Source organism: Platalea leucorodia (genome assembly GCF_965183815.1).
Source record: "Platalea leucorodia genome assembly, chromosome: 8".
NCBI classification, from domain to species: Eukaryota; Metazoa; Chordata; class Aves; order Pelecaniformes; family Threskiornithidae; genus Platalea; species Platalea leucorodia.
Genome location: NC_138830.1, coordinates 41,356,998 through 41,379,465, shown reverse-complemented (window position 1 = coordinate 41,379,465; position 22,468 = coordinate 41,356,998). Strand labels below are relative to the sequence as shown.

The window sequence follows — 22,468 nt, the reverse complement described above, 5'->3', positions numbered from 1 at the left end:
AACCAACAAAAATGTCTGAGGGAAATGTTAGTGTAAAAGTGGTTTCTGGATTTGTAAATATTTGGGGAGTGTGTTACTTCAGAAACATTCTACACACAAAATAATGTTTATGGCTTTTTCTTTTCTCACTGGGAACTCTTATGTCTTTCTAGACTGGTAATCAAATGCAAAAATACTTGGTTTTGAGATTTGCCTGGGGCATGTGTGTAAGATGCATAAAATATGTCTTATGAACTGCAAAATGGTCACAAAATGATTGATATTTTTTCAGTTTGTGTGCTTAACTCCCTTTTGACTAAAAGCGTGAGCTAAGCTTTTTAAATGGTTCCTTTTATCTTGAAACTCCTTTGATTAATCCTCCCCCCTTTCCTGCACTTGAATACAGATACTTCTGGTGTACACCTTGTCATGCAACAGTTGTAAGCTGGAAGGAAGGAGCACTTCCCCCCGTACCCCCCATGAAATGACTGGGTTTTTAGGCAGCAAACTTGAAGTGTGATTTAGTGGTGGAAGCATAAACCTGTCAGTCAAAAGACATGCATAGTGTTCGTAGGGTGATTCTGGCAAGTCGGACTTTTTTCTGGCTTTTTCTTTCTGTGAAATGTTGATAGAATTAAGAGTACATGAGGTTTTATTTACTCATTGTGGAGGCCCCCAGACAAAAGTGGAAAGTGTTCTGGACATTAACAGTAATTTGGCTGCTGGAAGTTGCCCAAAGTACTGGCAGTATGTTCTTGCTCTTACTGAAAAATAAAGTAGCAGTTCTCTCTCTCTCTCTCTCTCTCTCTTTTCTTTTTTTTTTTTTTTTTTTTAATAAGTGTAAGTCGGCTTGGATCCCGCTCAGCAGCCTGTTGTGCTAATAGTACAGTGCCCCAGGGACCGCCGCAAGGCATTGACTGGCTCAGTACTGACTCAGAGCCTAAATCGTTGACACTGCTCATCTAGAAAAATGATGCAATTATGACTCTCCTCCCTAGTCTGGGAAAGCATCTTGGATCTCCTCATTCACAGCTCCAGGTTTCAGAGATGGTATGAGCTAGTCTGCCTGGGGTGAGTCTTCCCTGCTTGCATATATTTAGTGGTCCCTGTTCTTTAAATTCTTGAATATTTCCCAGAGATGATGGGCTGGGTATAGTTGCACTGTTAATGGCTTTTGTCAAGTGTTAAAATAGAGAATTACAGACCATCCTGACTACTTGTTTAGCAAAGGCATTGAGGGGTCTGTTCTTCTCTGAGAAGTTGATCTTTTCTGTTGATAGCTCTCGCGTGGCATCTCTCCGGGCTGTCCCTCCTCTCGGGACACACGTGGGAGCACAGTTTCTTCCCACAATGGTTGTGGCAGCATTTTCAAGTTAAGGAGCTCCTTCCTGCCCTCGCTCCTTGTTCTGCCTCTGCTCCGCAGCCAGCTGCTCTCAGCTGTGCCAGCTGTGCTGCCCATGAAACTGCGCTGCCCACAATCACTGACCCTATCTGCCTCCTAGGCAAAAAGAAACAAAAACTAGGAGACCCAAATGGTTATTTTTGAACTGGTCTGGCTGCATGTGGGCCTAGAAACAGCGACATGCACATAGCGAAAGAATGGTGTGGTGTGGTGACAAGGTAGGAGTGTGTGGTGGGGAGGGAGAGGGGAAGAGGAGGAGTATGTTGAGCAGATATTACTGGAGAAGCCCCTGTTGCAGAGCCATAGGTAAGACCTGTGGGTTTAGTTGTTTAAAATGAGCAGCAAAAGTTTTCTCTCTAGATTTCTGTTCACTAAACTAATCTAAACTCTGTGTAGGGAGGGGGAGGGTGGTGATTTATGAATAAACATGCATTTGCTGTAGTAGATATTTGTATTTGAATACATCCCTGGTAGCGATACCTCTCGCTTCACTTCTAGGCCCTTCCCCTGTTATATTAGGGTTTGTTTGCCTGAGTAGTGAGTTGTACTTTAGAAATTAGGAAGTGATGGTAACGATGCATGTGTCAGCTTGAACTGTTCATAAAAAAAGTAGTGGTCGTGTTACAACTGCGTGAAAGGAATGAAAGGAACTTCATGATTTCATCCACTGCTCTCTCTTGCCATTGCTCAGAGATACAGATTTCTTTTGCTACTGAAAAAACTGGCGTTATTTCTCAAATCATCAAAACATAAATGAAAGATTCCCCCTCTTCTGTAACAGAAGTTACAGCACTGATTCACTGTGTTGTTTTTGTAACCGCCGTGTCTGTCAGTGGGAGTTGAAGGACTGACATTATGCTGTCCTTAACATCATGCATTCTTATTTAATTATATATTTATTTTTTAATATAATAATGTTACACAATAACTTAATTATTATTTTATGTGATATTTAAAGCTCAGAATTGTGCTTCCTGCCACAGCTGAACAGACATTCTCCTCCAGGGATTATATCAGTTTCTGGAAGTATGAGAGTAAAGTCCAACAAAAGATTTAAGTGCCAATGAAGATGTTTACTGTAATGCATTGTTAGAGTCCAAAATTATTTGTGTCTTATAAGCCTGGGACTACTGTATTCCTAAAATGTCTTGTGAGGATTCATTTATTTTGCTGGCACCTTGTGTGGGTGGATGATGGTATTAGGTCAGCTCCTTTGGGAGAGAAAAAGGAATACCACACACTCGGAGCCAGCCAGCCAGCAGGAAATCCTGTGGGAGAGCCAAAAGTTAGAAAATGGGTTTTGAGTTCTTTGCTTTAACCACAGTGGTCATCCGTCTCATAGAAGGGCGAAGGGCTTCAGAAGGTTTTGAGAATTTATATGTGCACAGGATGGAAAGACAGGATTACAGGCAAGAAGAATACTTCTGGAATTTATTATGCTTTAACCAGAGGATGTGGCTGTTGAAATAACATTCTTGGGTTTTTGGCAATATTTGGATTTCAGGCCTGCTCTTAAACTGTGCTGAACAACCTCAGCGAAAGCAATCAGAATTTTGAAAAGCAGGGAAATGGCTGTGACACTAATTAAAGGAGTGATTTGTGCTTCCACTGGAGCTCCCTGATCTACCAGATAAGATTTGGCCAGTGATGTACTGAGCCTAGGTTCTCTTCCCAGATCTGCTCTTGAGGTCCTTCATGCGATGGATTTTGGTTGAGCACTTTCTCTATGTGTAACTGTGTTTCTATGTAGAATGTGAAGTCTTTGAACCATGAATTATCTTTTAGGAAACTACCAGCAGGTCAGATCTTAGATCTATGGCTTAAGTCCGTTATTATTTTGGATTTTGTTGGTGTATACTGTTCTTAAAAACTTACTATTTCCTCCCCAACATTAAAAGATAAATGCAGGGGTTTTCTGGAATTTAGTTGTATAGTTTAATTATATTTTCATTAAAGGATATTGCTTTTTCTCAGTTGTGAACGGTTACTTCCTAGACTGTAATTTCAGAATTTCTGTCACTTTTAATTTTTTGTCTCATTATGCCATTTGATCTGCTTATAGGCAAATAGTTGAAGTCCACTGTTGCGTTATTAGTTTGCAACATTTTCTGTCTCCTTTGGTTGATCCTATAGCATTTCAACTCTATAGTGCTTTTCACTCGGGCTAGTTTTGGTGTAAATGCCTGTCACTACCAACTGTGCCAAGGTACACCTGTAAACCAGACAGTAGCGTGAATGTGCTGAGAGAAAGAGAGCTTCAGACAGACCCACAGTGAGTTTTGCCAAATAGCTTCCACTGAAGCTGGAGAGCTGCAGCCCCAAGAGTGGAAACCATGTATTCTTTGAAACAGCCTTGTGGTAATGATGTTTCTGTTGTTGCATGTGCTTCTTAAAAGAAGTTGCAATTTTAGATGTGAAATAGTTTAAATATGAACTACTGTTTCCGAAGTTCTTAATTAACTCTTGTACTGGGTAGAAAACCCGTAATTACTGAAACTGAGAACCACTCCAGCAGTGCTACGTAACCTCTAGACCTGTCAGAGCAGGAAAGATTGTACCAGAAACTCTTGGAGACCTTCTCAGCAGTACTTTTAAGACTGGCTCTGTATGTGTGTGTTCCTTCTTCAAACTTCCCGCATTCAGGAAGTAGTTCCTGCATTAATTAAATATGACTCCCAAGAGACCAGAAACCAGTCTTTGTGTAGAAATCCAGTTTTCTAGGTGTATCCAGAGGAGGATCTAATTTCATGTGAGTTTATAAGAGAGTGGTAGCCAAGTCCAAATGCAACAAGAGGTAAAAGGAAGAAGGGAACTGAAGGCTGTTCAGTGAGTTGTAACACGTACAGTCAGCATGCTCCTTCATGTTGTAGTTTAGGAATTTTAAAATCATTTTTATGGGAGAGATGGATACATTCTTGACTCTTCTTGTGGTTTTCAATGTCATTTTTAAGGTGGTATGGGAGAGGAAGTAGTGCCAGTTTTATCTAATATTGTTTGCTTTGTTCTGACTTTTTTTTATTCCTGAGCTTTTATATTGTTTCTACAATAAACCATCTTGCACGTTTCTGAATAAAGTAAACTTTAAGCTAAACATCTGTTCAGTTTATATTTCCTTATTTTCCTTATATTTCCTATTATTTAGGATAACATGGAAGTGATTTTTAGAAGATCTGTGTTAGCCAGGCAGTAAAGTAGAAAGAAGCATCTTAGTAATTTTTTTTGTTTGTTTTAGTTTGGTTTATAAATGATTGTTTATTTTAAAAAGGATAATATGAAATATATTTTAAACATTTCTAAAAAATATTGAGAGTTTTTAAATATGGACTATATGTAGCTGAGGGGGAAATAACTTTAGCAGTGTTATAAAACGGTGTCTGAAGTATCTGCCTGTTAAGATGCAGTTGAAGTATAGCATGGTATTTTAATAGTACAAATTACATTTTTGTTTTAAAATACTTCTGTTAAAATTATTGTAATGACATGTGTTTTTTACAGATTTGATATAAAATACTTCCAAACCTGTACTGGGTGCACATGATACCACTATATTTTGCCCAAAAAGACTTCAAATAAATGTCAGTATTGCAGTTCAGAATATTTATTAGTGAAGTTGTTCAAACATTATACAAGAAATTTCCTGTAAAATATTTTAGTTCTGAGTGTAAATGTGATTACTTCGAACTGAATTAAGGTATTTCTACAATTGTGGATATTCAGGATAAGCATTCAAATTAGAGCTCCAGCAGTGTTGGTGTTGCTGTTATGCCTACTAGCAGGGTAAACTCTTTAAGACTCATGGCAACTTTATACTTTTAATACTTTAGTTAATAAATAAACTAAGTAGTTAGCCAGAAACCCTTGGTGCACTGCAGTGTTTCTTTACAGAGGTTTGTGGAGGTGTCCACTGAATCAGTCAGAAAGTCTGAGTAAGGATAGCGTGAACACTTTTGAAAACAGTAGTCAAAGCTGTTATCATTAATAATTTCTACTGACGTTTAAAAAATGAAGCTAGCGGTCAGAATACAAAGTATATCTCGTAACTGAATCAAAAGAAAAAAGTGAAGGGGGCTGCTTTTTTGAAAAAGAAAAAGGAGTCAAACAAAACTGATGTTTTGTTAACTTCTGTATAATTTCCACAACCACAGTGAAATCTGGATTTCCACAGTTTATTTAATATGCTGGTGAATGATCAGTGAACAGATGTCTTGAATAAAACTGGGAAGAATCAAACAATTTTGGAAGTCTTTGCTCTAAACAAGTGTTACATTTGGTGAAGTATGACAAATCTGGGATTTCATAATACAGAAATAACCCATGCTTCCGTTCTGGAGTTTCTGTTATGTGAAATTTGTTGTTTCTTGAAGCTAATGAAGTCTCCCTAAAATTAACCAATAACTATTGTCATGTCCTGCTTTTCTTTATGCTCTATTACTCCAAACCTAAAACAAAGGAAAAATCTTGAAAGTAGTAGTAGACAGAGGTGTTACTAAGGAGCAAAAGGAAGACCTTTTTTTAATACTGTAGTCCCCCGCCCCCCCCTTTTTAACAGCTTTAGGTTGATAAAGTTTAGATACTTTTTTTTGAAAAAAATACAATAAAGCAGACCTGTGCTGCAGGTGCAGCATTGATCCCACCAGCTCAATACGACGCAAATAACAATTTGGTAGGTGTGAAAAGTAACTGCCGTTACAGCAGCAAGGTGCAGTGCTCATAATGAAACCGGTTAAATGTTCTTCAGTCAAAATGAAAATGGCCTGCAAGCTGTTGCTAGGGAAATAGGCGCCTGTGGTTAGTGTTGAATGCGGCGAGGTTTGTCTGTCTTGCAGATCAAAAAATGGCTCAAAGTCTGCGTATCACTTCCGGAAACTTGCTGCTTATCAGCAGGCTGGTCTCTGTGCCTCTGAGGAGCTTCAGTTACAAACAGAGAGAGAGAATCATTTTTTGTTTTATCTCTCCCCCCCCTTTACATTTTGATGTAAAGTGTTTCTCTCACTTACTATCTTTGTTTGTGATGTCTGTATATGATAGGAAGTGGGACCTAGGACCTGATCCTGAGAACGCTTCTGGGGGAGCAGCAGCTTGATTCTGCTGCAGCTAAAGTGAATCTTGCATGTAACTGTTTATCAGGGGCTCTGGCGAAAGTTATGTTTTCAGGCATATCTCTAAAAAACAATTAAAAAAAAATCAGTGAAACTGTGAATTTGGCATAGTCCTTAATTTAAACCTCTAAAAGCTAACTAGGTACGTTGCACATGGGAATTACTACTATTAAGCCCTTTCACAAACATTGAAAACAACAATTCTTGGTCCTTGAGCTCTTCTTCTAAAATCTCTTCAGAGTGTTGTTTCTGGGATGATTTTTAAAAACTGTCATAGTATGTTTTTCTGAAAGGCATTATGAAATTTCTGGGACACCCTAACTATTCGGGCATCCTCCTCATTTTCCCAACTGAATACAAGTAAACTGCTGCCCTGTATTGCTCTCCAGACAGCACTGGCCTCTTTCAAAGGAACCTGAGGCATCTCTCTCCTGATTACCAGGGACTCATCCTTAATACTGGATAAATAATGAGGTGAAAGTAAAGAAGCATCTTATTTGGGTATTCCATGTTGAACATGTAACAGAGGTTAAACAGAGTCTTATTTTTTTTCTTCTTTTACACACACGCAGACGCAGCAGATTTGTATCTGCCTTTTCAGATGAACTCTGTGAGATGTCTTACTGTTTTTTCCTCTCTCTCATCTATCTCTAAGGCTGCCAGAAGGCTTTGTCAGGGTCTTGACCTTTTTCTTAAGAATCATCTCCAGTTTCCAACTAACTTTTATAAAATACTGATGCCCGCTGGCCTTGGCTAGGTGGAGCTAACTCCTGGCCAAAAGGTAATGGGATTTGATCACAAGTGTCCCAGGGCTTAGGTATGAACTGGGCATTTAACCCACTGTGACAGAATGGAGTGCCTAATTTGAGTGGTGATTAGTTTTTATATCCTAACAAAAATTTAACAGAAAATCACTATAGGTTTATTTGAATGCTTTTTGCAATAAAATACTTTGCATCCACTCTGATTTGTGCCAGATTATTTGGCAGTTTCACTTGCCTTTCAGTTTCCAAAGTGGGTCTCTAGTGACGGAGCTTTGGGGTGAACAACAAAGTAGGTGTTGATATGTTCCCTTCCCAGCAGAGCTATTTAACTTGTATCAGGTTTCCCACCGACATCTGAATTCCAATTTCCTGCTCTGGGCCTCTTCTTCTCTGGGTCATTGTTTCAACACTGCTGTATAACCATTTACTCCCCTTCTTGGTTCCTGTCCCCGGTGAGTGTGTACTGGATTCCAGCAACGAATAGTGAGCAACCATGCCTCCTACCGGTGCCTGGTACTTTGCTGAGGTATTGAACTTCTTTGGCATCTTGTCACATCTGAACAGTTGTCCCCATAATGCATCTGAAGACAATAAAGCAAGAAGAGAGGAAGATAAAGCCAAGAGCTGTTATGTATCATATGGGTTCCCCTACTAGAGAGCTGGTGTGCTAAGGTCAAGGATGATAACCTGCCCATGTTTTCTGATCATCTGCCTGCCTGGAGAGACAACATTCTGTTCACGACATCCTAGGAATGTGCATTTCTGCCCTTCTCATGCTCCAAGACAAGCAAAGGTAGTGGGCAGAATATCTTCATTTCCACACCGGCAGTAGATAAGCCTTTATCCAAAGCTGCAAGGTGCAGGCAGGGAATGTTGGGGGTTTTTTTTAGCTGTTTTTTCCTGCCATATTGTCATATTTGCTGATCTGTGATCCAAAATCCCAAACAATATTTTACACTGTTTTGAATTATACATTATCAAGTTTTTTTCTTCTTGGGGTGTTTTTTTAATTGCTGATATTTGATCTTGTGTGTAATAAGACTTACTGAAAAACTTAGGGCTTTCATTATCAAGAATGCTGTAAAAGTTAGTAAAACATTCTTCTCCTGTTTTTAGCAGTGTCCTGTGCTGTCACACAGGCCTTGCTTGAAAAGCATGGGAATCAGTTAGCGTAAAGATGATACCTCTCATCAGTCTTCAGCCTTCTTCTTAGACATTTCCATCTGTCATTAAGTATTTCAATCAAGTTACATTCATGCTGCAGCTTGCCACAGTATAGTTAAGTATTTTTTTCTTCTATTGATTGTCTGGGTAAAAGGTTCATAATATGTGGGGACGGAGCTTGAGTAGTTTTTTCTTCCTTGAACTACAAGGGGAAGAAATGGAAGCATTGTTAATGCTTACACTGGTCCTTGGAGTAAAGTTTCCCTGTCTTGTTGCAGGTTGGTGTGTGTGATACGTCAAAAAGTTTAGTGTCAAGGATCATACCTGAGTGGGCTGCACTCCCTCTACTGCAGGAATTTCAAAATGATTGAACAGACCATAGTGGAGTGGAGAAATAAGACTTTTGCTGATGAATCCTGTGGCCTGTAATGGTAAGCAAACAACAAGCATGGGTTTTTCTTATCAGTAGTCTCAGTAAGATTTAGGACCATAAAACCCTAGAGTAATCTGTTATGCACAGCTCAGCATTACAGTCCAGGTAAAAAGTGCTTTCTCAATGGCTGCACACAGCCCTGGGGATTGCTTCGATACTGATCAGCGATAACCTTCACTGGGGTAGTGGCTGCATGCTTTGCTATTTTGGAAAGTTCTTCTGTGGACTTCGTGTTGCTCTGAGGCAGTAACTGCATAGCTTTTTAGAAAAGTGACTTTTGCCATATCCTGAAGTTTTGCTGTGACTGTCATGTTATTTCAGGTTTTTGGTATTAACTAGTTCTGTTTTAATACTAGTTAACTGGACTTAGTATCAGCAAATGCAAAGGATAAAGCTGCTTAAGGAAAGTTTAATCTAAAAGTGTCTGCTTCATTGTGGCTGTTGCCAGGTGAGATACCTATGCTTCCCATGGCGAGTCAGTGCTGTACATGGTGCAGGTTTTCAGTAGCCTGTTGATGTTGGGAACAGGAGGGCTGGCTGTCAAGCAAAGCTTTGAAAATGGTAAGATGAAAGATAAGATGAAACGAGAAGAATCCTAGTGATCAGATCTGTGTTCAGACATTCCATTATCTTAATAGACAATCAAAACTTAACGTGGGGGAAAAAAAAAAAAAATCCCATGAGGCGTGTTGGTTGTCTGTGGAAAGCTCTCACTGCTTCTGCATGGCTCAGCTCTTTCTGTGATCCAAGAGAGCTTACCCAGGCACTCATAAACGCTTGGCTCATGTGGCATGTTGTCTGGGCCAGTGACAAATATGTATACACCTCCTAACAATTCTGTGTCGCTGTCAAGTGGGACTGAAATTACAAGATTTCAGAGGTTTGCATCCCATTATCATTGTTTTATTTCAGAATGAGTCCTCAAAGAACCTTTCCTAAACCTGATGTTACATTTTGGAAAACTTTTTAAAGAAAATTGTGCGTGATTGACTGCTGTTGTGTCCTGAGGTAGGGTACGACTGTAGAAACAATGCTTCTATTAGAAGTGTAGGTATGTCTCCTTGGTGGTGTTTTTAATACTTGACCTCCAAGGGAGGGAACTTCCTTATTGCAAGTGTTAGTTTTAGTTTTAGTTTTTTTGGCTGTGAAGTACGGATGTGGTGGTGTAACAAATGTTGCGTGGTTGACATGTGAAGAAGTTTGGGGAACATGAAAATTCCCCTGTAATAAATAGTATATAGAAATAAGATTTTTAAAACATGTTCTTGATAGGACTTACTCTCGAAGTACTAGTTGTTAAGTGAAGGGGGAATGGGATTTAATCTGTCCCTTCCCCCTTGTTTCATAAATAGTATGAAGGCTTTGCTTTCTTAAACTTAAAGGGCATTTTATACCTTAACAAAAATATTTGTACTGTAATATCACCCTGCAGTACACTGCTCCAGGTACTGATGCACAGTCATGGTCTTTCCCATCTCTTGGCCTTGGGCTGAGCTTTATTTCCAAAGTGAGATTGCCAGTGGGTCTGACTGCTTCGTGAGGAATACTAATCTGAAAAATGATACAGATGATACTCTTGAGTAAGCAGAAATTCAGATAGAAACAACCATTTTGGCCTTTGGCAGCAGACACAAGTGATGATGTTCTTACATTATGGTTTACTCTTGCATTTTGGTAATGATGTTTGGCAAAATTGCTTTAAAAAAATATTTGGTTCTGTAATAGAACTTTGTACTGATAACAGAGTACAGTAGGAATATAGTCCTGGTTTATGCTTTGAGCAGCCTTAAAGGTCCATTACCTACTATTCAGTGACACATTTTCGGTGTATGTGTCAATGTTAGTTCATCTGAAAAATTAGAGACTGTGCAAAAAAAAGCCGAAGAAACTGAAGTTGTTGCTGACGTCAGTGCATTAGTGGAATTTCAGCTGCCTATATGTATTTCTACTCACTTCAGTAGTGTGGAAGTATTGTAGATATGAGGGAGAGGTTTTTATCTTTGAGCCGCCTTCTCTGTTTTACTGGTTTTAGTTGGACTGAACCTAAATAGCAAGTGATTTCTTATCTTGCTTAGGACAGGTTTTATCTGCTACCCACCCATAGCGTGGCCCTTATCCCTTGCCATATTGTGATTGCACCTGTTCTGTGCAAATACACTATTTACCCTAGAGGTGGGAAAGATGCATTTCTATGTTGCACTGTAACACTCCCTCTAAATAACTAAGTGAGATGGGGCGGGGGGAAAGAGTAATGTGTGGTGCCCATTACACTCCTGGTCACAGTGATGTTTTTTTTTTTTTTTTTTTTTTTAATTTTATTTTTGAACATCTGTTGGCATATCTAGCCATGGTTAGACAGGTCAAGTTACATCCTTGTACGCTGGCTCTGTCACATCAGCAGTCTGTGCTTCTTGATTGCTTTAGTGAGATAGAAAAGTTGAGGCATATTTAAAATATTGCTATACAAATGAGAGAGATTTCATTCTAGATGTGATTAAGTAATTATATTGAGCTTAGGAAGTTTGTCAGTCTGAGAACTTTTGTTTTCCATATGCTTATAATTTTGTATCCTAAATGATAATGTATGGAAAAGAAAAGAAAAAAAAAAAAACAACCCTTGACAGCTTAAACATATTTTTCTTGAAGTGATTTTTTTTTCTTATCGCTAATTTCAGTGTAGGCTGAGAATTACCTCGTGTAATACTTTTTTTTTTTTTTTTCTCAAAAAAAAAATCTTCTGAAAATATCAAGGATTTCAATTTCTGTAAAAATCAGGGGTATTCTAGTAGAAATTATCGAGGCTTACACACACTCCATCCCTATTCCTATCTCAGTTGAAAACCCTATTTTTCCCCATAGTGTTCAAGTTAAATATTCTGTGTTTCAGGGTTTTTTTCCTGCAGTTTATATAGCTTAATATTGCGGGCTTTATTGCCATAAATAACTGCACAAACATTCTGCTTTTGATATAATTAAACTGAAATTACGCAATGAAAAGCTATCCTGACTTCTGAGGCTGCTATGTTCAAAGACATGAATTTTAAATAGGTCACTGAAAACTTAGTGTAGGTGGAATATTGACTTTTGTAGTGCTAAGTTCAATTTTAAACCAGCTAAATTCAAATAGTCTATCTGTAAGATGTGACAGGGAGCCTGGGAATCATGAAATAATCACACACCTTGGACTTTGAAAGATGCAAAGCACAGCTCAATTCCCTTCTGCTGTGACATCTTTTTACACCCTGGAGTTTGCTGCTTATGAAAACCACTATTATAAAAGGACTTTTTTCCACACCCCCCCCCCATGCTGAGCCAAACCGAGCAGTTAATTATAAGGCTTAATAGATTTGTTGGTTGAACCATCATGTGTTTGCACAATAAACTACAGAACAGTAGTAAACCCTCCCATGTAATTCAGTTGCACCAATCTGATTATATGGATTCTTCTTTCTTTTTCACTAGCTTAGCTTGTGAGCTAGTCTTAAATTACCAGTCTTCAATTTCCTGAGCCATCTTCTCTCACCATTTCTCTGTCCTACCTGGATGGGTAGCATAGAGATTTCTTTCTGTGACTGTAATCTCTTTGCCCAAAGAACATCCTGTAATAATAGTGGTATTTAAAAACAAGCAACAAACCCCCCAAGCCCCCAGAACTGGTATCTTGGTATTCTTTTTCTTAGGCTGTGGACCTGTGAGAAGCGCTGAGTCAATTTAACAACTCACTGCTGCCCTTGCTTTCCTACTTCTGGTATGCCTTGCCTTTCCAAACACTGGGCCACCTCCGGAGCTCATCTATACCTCTGCTAGCTGTCGCACTCCACCACCCTGGGAGTGGTGGAGTGCGAGAGCCGGGTGCCTGGGCAGGCAGGCTGTGCAGCTGGCACAGGACGGGGGGTCCAAGTGGGTGACACCTCCTACTTTGGGTGGTCTGAGCCGGCTGTCGGGCTCAGGTGTTTGTGAAAGCACAGCCTCTCTTATTTCGTGTCTTTCATTTCTACTAGTGACTGAAAAACTGTTTTCAAATTACACAACTTGTTATTCCTGTTTTAAAGGCTATTGTGGAACAAATGTCATGAGAAGAAGCAATCTACTGAAATAAGAATGTGAATAAAAAAAATTAAGTTTCAATGCTTTCTTTGCAGTATATTTATCACGTGGCTCTCAATATTCAAGGGCACAGCCTTGGTGATGTGGTGTCGTATTTTACCCTGATTGTTCTGACACGTGGTGGGATTTCTTCTGCCTCCTGATTTTTTTCCAAATGACAGAGTACTTTTTTGTATTGATTTGGCTTTTTTATGTAAATACAGTTTTGAGTGATGATGTGTTGAAGTGGGTATGCTCACTTTTTATAAGAAAATAGAAGGTAAACGTAAGTAAGATTTTTCTGTATTGCAGAAGGAGCTCTTCGGAAATTAAACGTAATTAAGGAAGGTGAAATTTCACACGAAAACCGTCAAAATATAAAAAAAAGGTTTACCTTTATAAAGAAACTTACCTGCGCGAGTAATATTTACCACTGCTAGCAGATAGGTCATTAAAAATGCATCTGTTCTCCATTTAATATTTTTGTATGAGTAGAAAAAGCTAAGGTGACTGCAGGCTAGCGTTTGAAAGCAAATTCTGAAAGGAAGAAGTGGTGTCTTTAACGTGAGCGGTGTTTCCTGTGGTGACTGCTATGAAGTACGTTTGGATTGCTAACGTTCATTTCCTAGACTGAATTGGTTGTAGTGTCCACTAGCCTGGAGATTATTTTTTTGCCTGAGATTCATAATTCATCTACTAATCTCCTTCAATTATTCTACTGGATGTTTATAGATTCCTGATTCCCTTTTAGTATCTGCTAATTGGTAATTACAGTCAGCAATCATTCTTGTCATGGAAATTGCTAAAGTAATTTCAGAAACACTGTTTTCATTTGTGTGAAACAAAAGATGGAATGGAAATCAAAACTGTACCCTCTGTCTTTGGTGCTGTAGTAGCTAAAGATGGAAAGAACTGGTTCTGCTTGCTTTTGTGCAGCAGTTATTGAGAGGAATAAGGCAATGTATATCACTTCACTGGGTTCTTGCTGTTAGGGTTTGTTTTAGTATTTCATGGATGGGACTGCCTTTTAGTAAACAGACAGCTTTAGGTGAGCAAGACTTGAGTCCTTGGCAAATGAACACCTAAGTGAAAAAATGCTTCAAAAATTGTCCAGGCGGTTACTGTGGATGTGTTTGTGAATACATCAGTAGTTTTGAACTGAAGAACAGAACTGCAACATACTTCGATCCCATTCGGAAAGGCATTAACTTGGTCAGTAGCTGCTGTGAATAATTCTCCCAAGAGAGGGGAGAAAGGACGTGGTCACTGCCTGTCCACACGTCCCGTCGCGTGAGAGTGGGCAGGAGGGTGCAGGTTTACCAGATCCACTCCCCAGCCTGTGACCGAGCTAGCACCTGAAAACTGTTTGTGCACTGCAAATACAGAGAATAAAGGAGGGCCATCCCAAGAACTGTTTCGTTGTTATCAGTCTGATTTTTCTATCTGGTAGCACATCATTCTTTCAGTTGTTCCACCTTGCGTTGCCAGTGGGGGAGAATGCTCTTTGTGCCACAGTTCAAGAGAGAAGTCACTGTCATGAGTGGCTTTCTGCTCTGCTTTCTCGATGCCTTCAATGTTTTCCCGTTTCTCCCTCCTCCATTTGTCCTCGCACTGCTCCTTGCAGACATTGCTGGGGAGGAAGGTGCTGAAGTTACCCCATGCATCCACACCCTTGGGATGATGTGTGCCCTGCAGTGTCACGAAAGAAAAGGCAAAAAAAAAAAAAAAAAAAAAAAAAAGGGGGCCAATGCAGTGTGCCTGAAACAAAAGCACCTGCATGTTGTGGGGGAAAACTGATGGGCCTCTGCTACTTATTTGAGCTCTAGATGGGAAGTGGGTGACCAAGCAGCTCCTGTCTTTGGCTCCAAGCAGGCAGTGGGGACTAGGGACTTTCTGGAGGTGAAGCGCTTGTCCAGACAGCAGGAAAGGTCACTGGAACTGAAACAAAGAGCTGCTGGATAGTGATCACTAACTACTGCTGGTCGAAAGAGCTGGGGCACAGGGGCAAGACCCTTTAGTTATTACCAGGACAAAGACTCAAGCCAAACTTTTAATCTCAATATATTTTGAGAGGCATCTTGAGAAGCCTGGAGCTTCATGGCATTTGCCCGTTCAGTATTTTTTTCAGGGAAATAAAACCTTTGCGGCCAGAAGCTTCAAGGGGCTTACGAAATGCAAGACCGATTTTTCTATCAACTTGAAATAGAATCACATCAATGTGATTTTTTCGTGGCTGTTCAGTGCTTGCTTCATCTGTGCTGGTTGGAGTATGCACAGGTAGGGCTGAATGAATTGCTGGGAGGCAAAAATCACCTCCAACTCAAACATTTACATTATTTTACAGATGGTCACCTGACCAGAGAATGAAATTTGAGGTACTAACAAAATTATTTGGGTGACAGTTGGCTATTAGAATGGAAAATACAGTGCTGATATGCCTTGGAAAGTAGTAATAGCCTATTTAGAAAATAAGACAGGAGGAAGAATGCTCTGTTTAGTAAATAGCCATATTATGAAAATAAATTATGAAAATATGCCTGCAATGTAAATCCGTGGGGGAAGGCAGTTACCTAGTGATACATTGCGTATTGTTTATGAGAAGGCTGGAGATGGGAAATGAGGAAAGTCCTTGCTGCTTTGGAGGTACAAGGAATTGTGTTCTCACCCCATCGGCTGATTTGCTTTGTCTGCCCTGAACTTTCTGCTTTGCCTCAAAGTAAAGGATTGGCCTGTGTGATGCATGTTCCCAGATTAGTTTTCCTTGTGAAGAGACTTGCTTTTGTAGCTACTTATCTTGAGCAAACTGCAAAAGAAAGAGGCTTCTCTGGCTTTTGTAATATGACTTGTTAGTGTAGCCCATAATATCATGTTTCAGCTAGTTTTCTTTAAAACACTTGGTCTCTCTAGGCTCTGTAGTACGGTCATGTCTATTCTGCAACTGTTGAGTCCAGGCCAATTCTTAAGAAAACGTTGTGTATTGACACAAAGCACTGTGGGCAACTTTAACTAGCCTGGGTGAACAAAAGAGCTTCAGTGCAAGCCTAGTGGCCTAATGAGATGTTTGCTGTCATATTTTTTTTGTAACAAAATCCTATGGTGTTGTCAGTGGGAGACCAGAGAGTTTAGCGATGCTTGAAAATTTCTATCTATGGGAAGGAAAGCATAGAGCAGTCAGAAATACCCAGATTTGTGGAAGATAGAAATGTTGTCTCTCTGGCTTGCAGGTGAAAGGTGGCTGTGCATGTGCACCAGGTCTTGCCCAGTTCTTACCTAGAGAAGTTTCTGTTGCTGAATCTGAACACAACCTTATTCCCGGTGCCTTGAAACAGAGTAGATTTGGAAGGCTGTAGCTGTTCTAATTCATGTTCTGGAAGGAATCCTGTTGTCCAATTTTTTATGCCTATCACATGTCCAGTGTTTGTTCTTACATATTCACCAGGCAAATTTCTTTATCTGACCAAATGATTTTCATGTTAATAGGCATGCAGATGGCTGTGGAGTTCACCCCGATCTGACTAAATCATATTTGTTTGTTTGGTAGACGTTCCTGCAGGTTCTCAGTGCAGTTTCCAACCCATACTGCTGGGGTTGTTTCTTATATGTACTAATCTGGTTGACAGATCGTTCCTTCTCCTTTCTAATTCTTCAGAACACAGCGAAGGCTTCTAAAGAAATGAGGCTTTTCCTTGATAAACTGATGATCAGAGCTCCATGGTTTTATGGCAGCAGCCCAGATCCAGTCCCCGTTTGGCTTGGTGTGTTTGCTACTGGTGCTTCTGGGAGTGCTGTTTGGTTTTTGCGGCCTGTTGCCATTTCAGGGTTACACCTCTCCTGTGGTGTCAGAATGGCAAATCTCCAAGAAACAATGACCAAAAAAGCAAAAGTGATGCTGTGGTGCACAGTGCTCACGTGTTCCTCAAATATATCAACAGAAGTGTGTTAAATTGATGATTTTACTAGTGTGCGATGCCATCTGTGAGACAGAATCTTTTTCTCTCTCTCAAGTCTGTCTTCTGCGTTTTCAGAAGGTTGCTGGAAAAAATTCAGAGAAGGGGGAAGGGCACAAGAAGTGGTGACTTTCAGCTAAGTCTATTAAAGTTTCTTAAAAGATTGTCGTGTGTGTTAAAAGAAAGAGGTAATACCAGTAATGTTTAAAAAAAAAAAAAAGGCAAAAAGCTGTTTAAGTGTAGTGGTTTTGGAGCTGAAATGCAATTCCTGCGTGTGTGTCTGTATATTTCTGTTTTCGATTGTAAGATGATGATTGCAGGTCATTATGTTTGTCACATAGAAAAATGTGTTTATTCAACTAATGCATAATTGCATGAGTCTCAAATAGCTAATTTTGTGTGTTGCAAGTAATTTGCAATTTCAAAAATATTTAACTTGTACTGAAGGAGCACAAGTTGTTTTGTGGTACTTTTTTTAAAAAGGGGGGTGGTAGTGGCAGTGGGACACGGGATGCAAATTGAAACTAGTTCAGAGTTGAATTATTAATCTCGAAGTAGCATTTATGCAGTGTATTATAGGTTCTTGGTAAACCAATAAAGTACTGTTTGGGGGTTTCTTTACCTAATAGAGTTTTGAGAAGAAAATGCTATGACCCAGGAGTCATTCAAAATTACTTGTATCTACGTGTATCTACGAAGATCAGCGGAGGAATAAACAAATCGATAAGGTAGCAATCTCTTTTTTATTAAAATGGATTAAACCATTGAAGAGACATGTCTCTTCAACTTGGTGTCCTGTAAAACTCTAAAATAATATTCAGAGATAGTTCTGACATTTGACATCTTTTTTATCTTTTGAACATTAGGTAACTGAACCATAGCCACACAGTGTAGTTCTGTAGAATAGAGATTGTCCTTGGAATTGTTTTTTCATTGACATAGTCAGAAGAATAAATTACAGAAAGCAAGCTGGGAAGTCATTTTTCTTGGATTTCAATATTAAGTAGCCCAAGACAGGATTACTTGTGTCTTATAAGTGTGAATGTATTACATTATATATGTACTATATAACTAATTAATAGTTATTTTTAGCAAATGGATTTGGTTTGGCTAACTGGAAAAATAAAGCTGCCTCTCAAAATACCTATTATAAAAATTACCCTCAAAATCAATACTTCTGCAAGTATATTAACTTTTAAATTGTTTTTATTCTAAAAATACACTTTTAGAGGGAACAGAGACAGCAAGCCTGTCGTCTTTTATGTATGGTGGATAACATCAGGCAGTGCATTCCTGCACCCCCACCCTCGTGGTAAAGGAATTCTTCAGGCTGTTTAGTGAGTTGTCTGCCTCTCTGGTGCATCATGGTCATAACCTTCCCGCTGTCTATAGCAAGTTGTCTTTGTTATGGAAAGACAAATTCAGATTAAAACACTTGCCCCTGTGCACACCTTCTGATAGTTTCCTCTTCAGAAGAAACTGGCCTACACTCAAGTGAAGTAATTCTGCAGTCACCTGTATGACTTGGAAAATGCATTAGGGCATGATTTGAATGTTTCAGTTTCTTTTTGGCATCTCCTTTACTTTAAGTGTCAGTGATTTCTAAGATGCATTCACACACCTTTGCAAGAGCATTATTATGCACACGCGGATGGTATGAGTACCAGAAGAATTTTTTCAGGTGAAAAATGGGAGGCCTTTTATTATGAAGACAAGCTTGGTAATAACCAGTACAGATGAGATATTAGGTGTACCATTAACTATACACGGGGAAGATGTATTGAAAGATGTTTTCAATTTTATTTCAGTTTTTAATAAGTATATGAGTTTATTCTGGTTGTTACTGAATAAAAGTGATGCAATAGGGTCTTTTCTCTTGTTGTGATTAATTAAAGTTTGTGATATACTCTGGGCAGAAGTTGTAGTTACTCATTTTGCTGCAAAAGTTCACTTTTTTTTTTTTGTTCAGTCTCAGTATTAGTATATCTGGTTTTGCCTGCTTGGTCATTAATGATTGGGTAGTATGCTAGCGCTTGGCTCTATTTACATAGGCTAAATCGCTCAGTATGGTTTCTGAAACTTTTCCATTAACAGCACTTCTGGTTGTAGTGTGAATGCAGTCTAAACACGTGTGTGGTTAAGCATTTTGCCTTGTGAGAGTAACTGGCTAGGATTTGGCTTTCCTACAAGTCTTTTAGCAGGTTCTTTCTCCCCACAGCAATGGCCTTGGGCACCATGGTGATGGCAGTCAAGTGGCAAAGAAGCTGTTGTCCTGTTATCAAGTTTTATTAAGACTTGTCCTGAAATCCTGTTTTTCATGCTTCCCTCCATCCCATCCCCCTGCTTTTTTTGTTTTATGTCTCTTGGCATTGAGTGAACTATATTCATAAATCTATTTGAAAAACATTGGTCATTAGTAGTTAACAATACAGTTCATTCCTTAATGTTCATTGTTAACAGAACACACCTATTGCCTTGGAAACGCTATTAATTAGAGCTGAATGAAGTATATAGAACTAGATGTTAAGTTTTGTTTTGTTTTTTTAAAAAAATTTAATGGATTTTGGCTTGGACAGCTGTATTCTTTTTTCATTTTCTATGCCTTTAATTAAAGTGTGAAAGGAATAAAAAAAAGGATTTCTTAAAAATTAAGATGCATATTTTGAAAAAGAATACAATGTGTATTGTGACTAAAGATTTTATATATATATATATACACACACATACACACAGGCACACACATCACTTCAAAAGAGTTGTTAGTATTCAGTTACACAACATGCTCATGGAAACTGTCATTTGCTCAAAAGGAAACAAAATCGATTTCGTACATTTTTCGTATGAAAATGTTTCAATTGCTAGAGAAAGGCGCAGTGGTGTGCACAGAGCAGCCATTGGCGAGCGCTGCCCGAGCCCTGCCTCTGCGGCTGCTGGGCAGCGTTGCCCACGCACGGGGCTGTTGGGCTTCCACCTCGCCAGCAAGAAAGAGCTTTTGCTCGGTGGTTAGAGCATGCAGATAGGAAGTTTAAGGAATGTACTTTTTTTCCCCCCCTCCTTGGGGAATGCTGTGGACACTTAACTGAATACATTAATTTAATAATACTGTCTCTCTGCAGAGTTCATCCCAGGAAGTGAGATTCAAACCTATGGAAAGGAGTTCGAGACTTGCAAAATAATAATAACAAAAAAAAAACCCCAAAACCCACGCCAGAAACTTCTATCTGCACAAATACAAGTTGATCTAGAGGTTCATGCGTAGAGCTGATGATGAATTGCCTGTGGTTTTGGGGAGGCTAACTCTTTTGCTTTTGGTTGCGTTGGAAATCTGAAGTTAATGCTCATGAGAAGTAAAATCAGAGAACGTGGGTTACTCAGTGTGCGTAAAGATCGCAGAGGCAGCAGTGAAAAGACAAAACTCTTTGAAGCCGTAGCTTCAGCTGTGTCTTATTGTGTACGCTGCGAACTGAGGGAAATAGCAGCCAACCTGGGAGAAAATGCCAGCTAAGGGTAAATACTTCTTCAACGAAAATGATGACTGCAGGATATCAGACCCGCTCTACGAGAAGTACCGCTATACAAGCCAGCAGCATCCACTCCTGCTATTGCTGCTCTTCATTGCAATCCTCTTCTGGACTACTCTAATAATAATCTGTTTTGTCACTGATGTGAGTATACTTTATTCTTTGTGTTCAATGTTTTCAAAGATGATGAGGAATCACTGTAACAGCACAGAAAACATTTCTGGCTAAATAATTTTTTGAGACACATGGTATGAAAGTTGCAATATGTAAAGAAATTAAGTAATTGTGTATGTAATGCTATGTATGTTTTTGAAGGGACCAGAAGAGAGGCGACAGTGTTGTCAGACACATGCACAGTTACTGTAAGGATTGCTCTTCCTTCCTATATGTTATGAGCAAATCATAATCTAGGCTAAATGGTAGTTACGATAGTAAATAAGTAATAAAGGGGCCAAGGAAGGAACAAGAACATAAGTTAAAATGTCCTGCATGTCTCATATTTTCTTTTTAGAGTTATCTAAGAAATGTAAAATAATATAATGGTTATGAATTCCTGAGGGGATATATATATATATATATATATATTTTTTTTTTTTTTTTTTAAGGATTTGTAGATATTAATTCCTTTTTTTGGTAATAAAAACTCAACAGCAATCTCCCAGTACAACAGGTGATCTGTTGAATCAATAGTTAGTTAGCAAAGAGCAGGGATCCTATAGGCATAGGAAAGATGCAGCCCAAAGAATTTTTTGTTATGTAGCATAATATGATTTTCTGTAAAGAAATTAGGTGTTCTTCAAGCCAGCCTGGTTGACAGCTGGTAAAAAGGGGAGTTGATTTAAAGATAATGTTGTAAAAAGGTAATAAGGAAGCTGTTGTAACCCTTCATTGCCTTCTAACACAGCTTTCCAAATACTGTGCTTCATGGTAAAGTGTCTTTAAGTCTCTCTTTACCAACAAATCTAATCATACCAATTGCACTTGTATCCCTTTTAGCTTTTATTTCTTAAAAAAGGGAAGAAGTAGCAACACTATTTGTATGTTACAAGTAATCTGTAAAATTTAGGAAAAGAGCTGTTATGCTCCTTTTTAGCAAAGCTTGAACTCTTTAAATGCATTTCTTTGGGTACATCTACCTTGTACAATATAGTATAGTTAGAACTTAGCTTAAAAGACAAAACCAAACCCACTAATTTGGGAAATAATAACGATGGAACTGGGGTAGACTGGGTATCTGTAATAGTATTTATTATATTATCTGTGTGAATATCAAAGTGTTAATGCTGCCACAGCTAAACTACTTAGGAACTCAGGTTAGCATATTTTAAAGCTACCTAAGCAGTGTCCAGGACAGTATAGATGCATTTTCCCTTTTTTCTAAAGGGGACATTTAAACCAAATATAACACTTCGTTTTGCTTTTGCAGGAAGCACGTCATCATCTTGCCTTCATTATTGCAGTATGTGCTGCTCTTGTCATATTTGCAGTCATGTACTTACTTTTATGTATTGAATCCCTGTTTCGGAGATGGCTAACGTTATTTGGAGTTATGATTTGGATTTGCTTCTTAATCGTAGGATATGTATCTCTTTTTGAAAAAAAAAATGGTTATCAACTGTGGGAACAGGTATGTATATCTTGTTCATTCAGGTACTTAACATAGAACTGGTAGTCAGTATATATGAATGTTTGTGTGCTTTATTTTTTCTGAATGTTATAACTGCATAATAACTTTTTCTTGAGATGTAAGTTCACTTTCCTAAATTGGTTTTATTGGTTTATTATAGTCAATTTTAGTTTTTATTCTTTATTATAGTGAAAATACAGCTCAGCTGAGAAAATTGGATAACTGCATAAATCTATATGGGAATTGCCTCTTTAAGTTGTAATTTAATTGTATTTTTATTTAAGATTTTTACTAAATCTTAATTACTATGAATCAATCTTTAAGAGAATTTTTCATTAATAATACTTGCTTTGTTAATTTATATCAGTCAAAGTGGTGTTCAAGAAATGTATAAAGGACTTTAGAGCTGGGTGTGCCCTAGGGAGCATGTTTTCAAATCAATGGGA

At 38.7% G+C, this 22,468-nt stretch overlaps 1 protein-coding gene across 3 annotated transcripts in view; it reads left to right on the top strand.

Annotated features, from left to right (window-relative positions):
- Nucleotides 1-22,468, top strand: part of ADCY7 (adenylate cyclase 7) — a 68,061-nt gene that overhangs the window by 13,398 nt on the left and 32,195 nt on the right. For 2 of the 3 annotated variants that reach the window (XM_082319528.1, XM_082319529.1), the window contains 2 exons: nt 19,991-20,539; nt 21,822-22,022. In XM_082319528.1, the coding sequence (XP_082175654.1) occupies nt 20,369-20,539; nt 21,822-22,022 (372 nt within the window). In that variant the 5' untranslated portion in view covers nt 19,991-20,368. Of the gene's footprint in view, nt 1-8,686; nt 8,840-19,990; nt 20,540-21,821; nt 22,023-22,468 lie in introns of all 3 variants that reach the window. The other variant, XM_082319527.1, reaches the window with a different exon arrangement.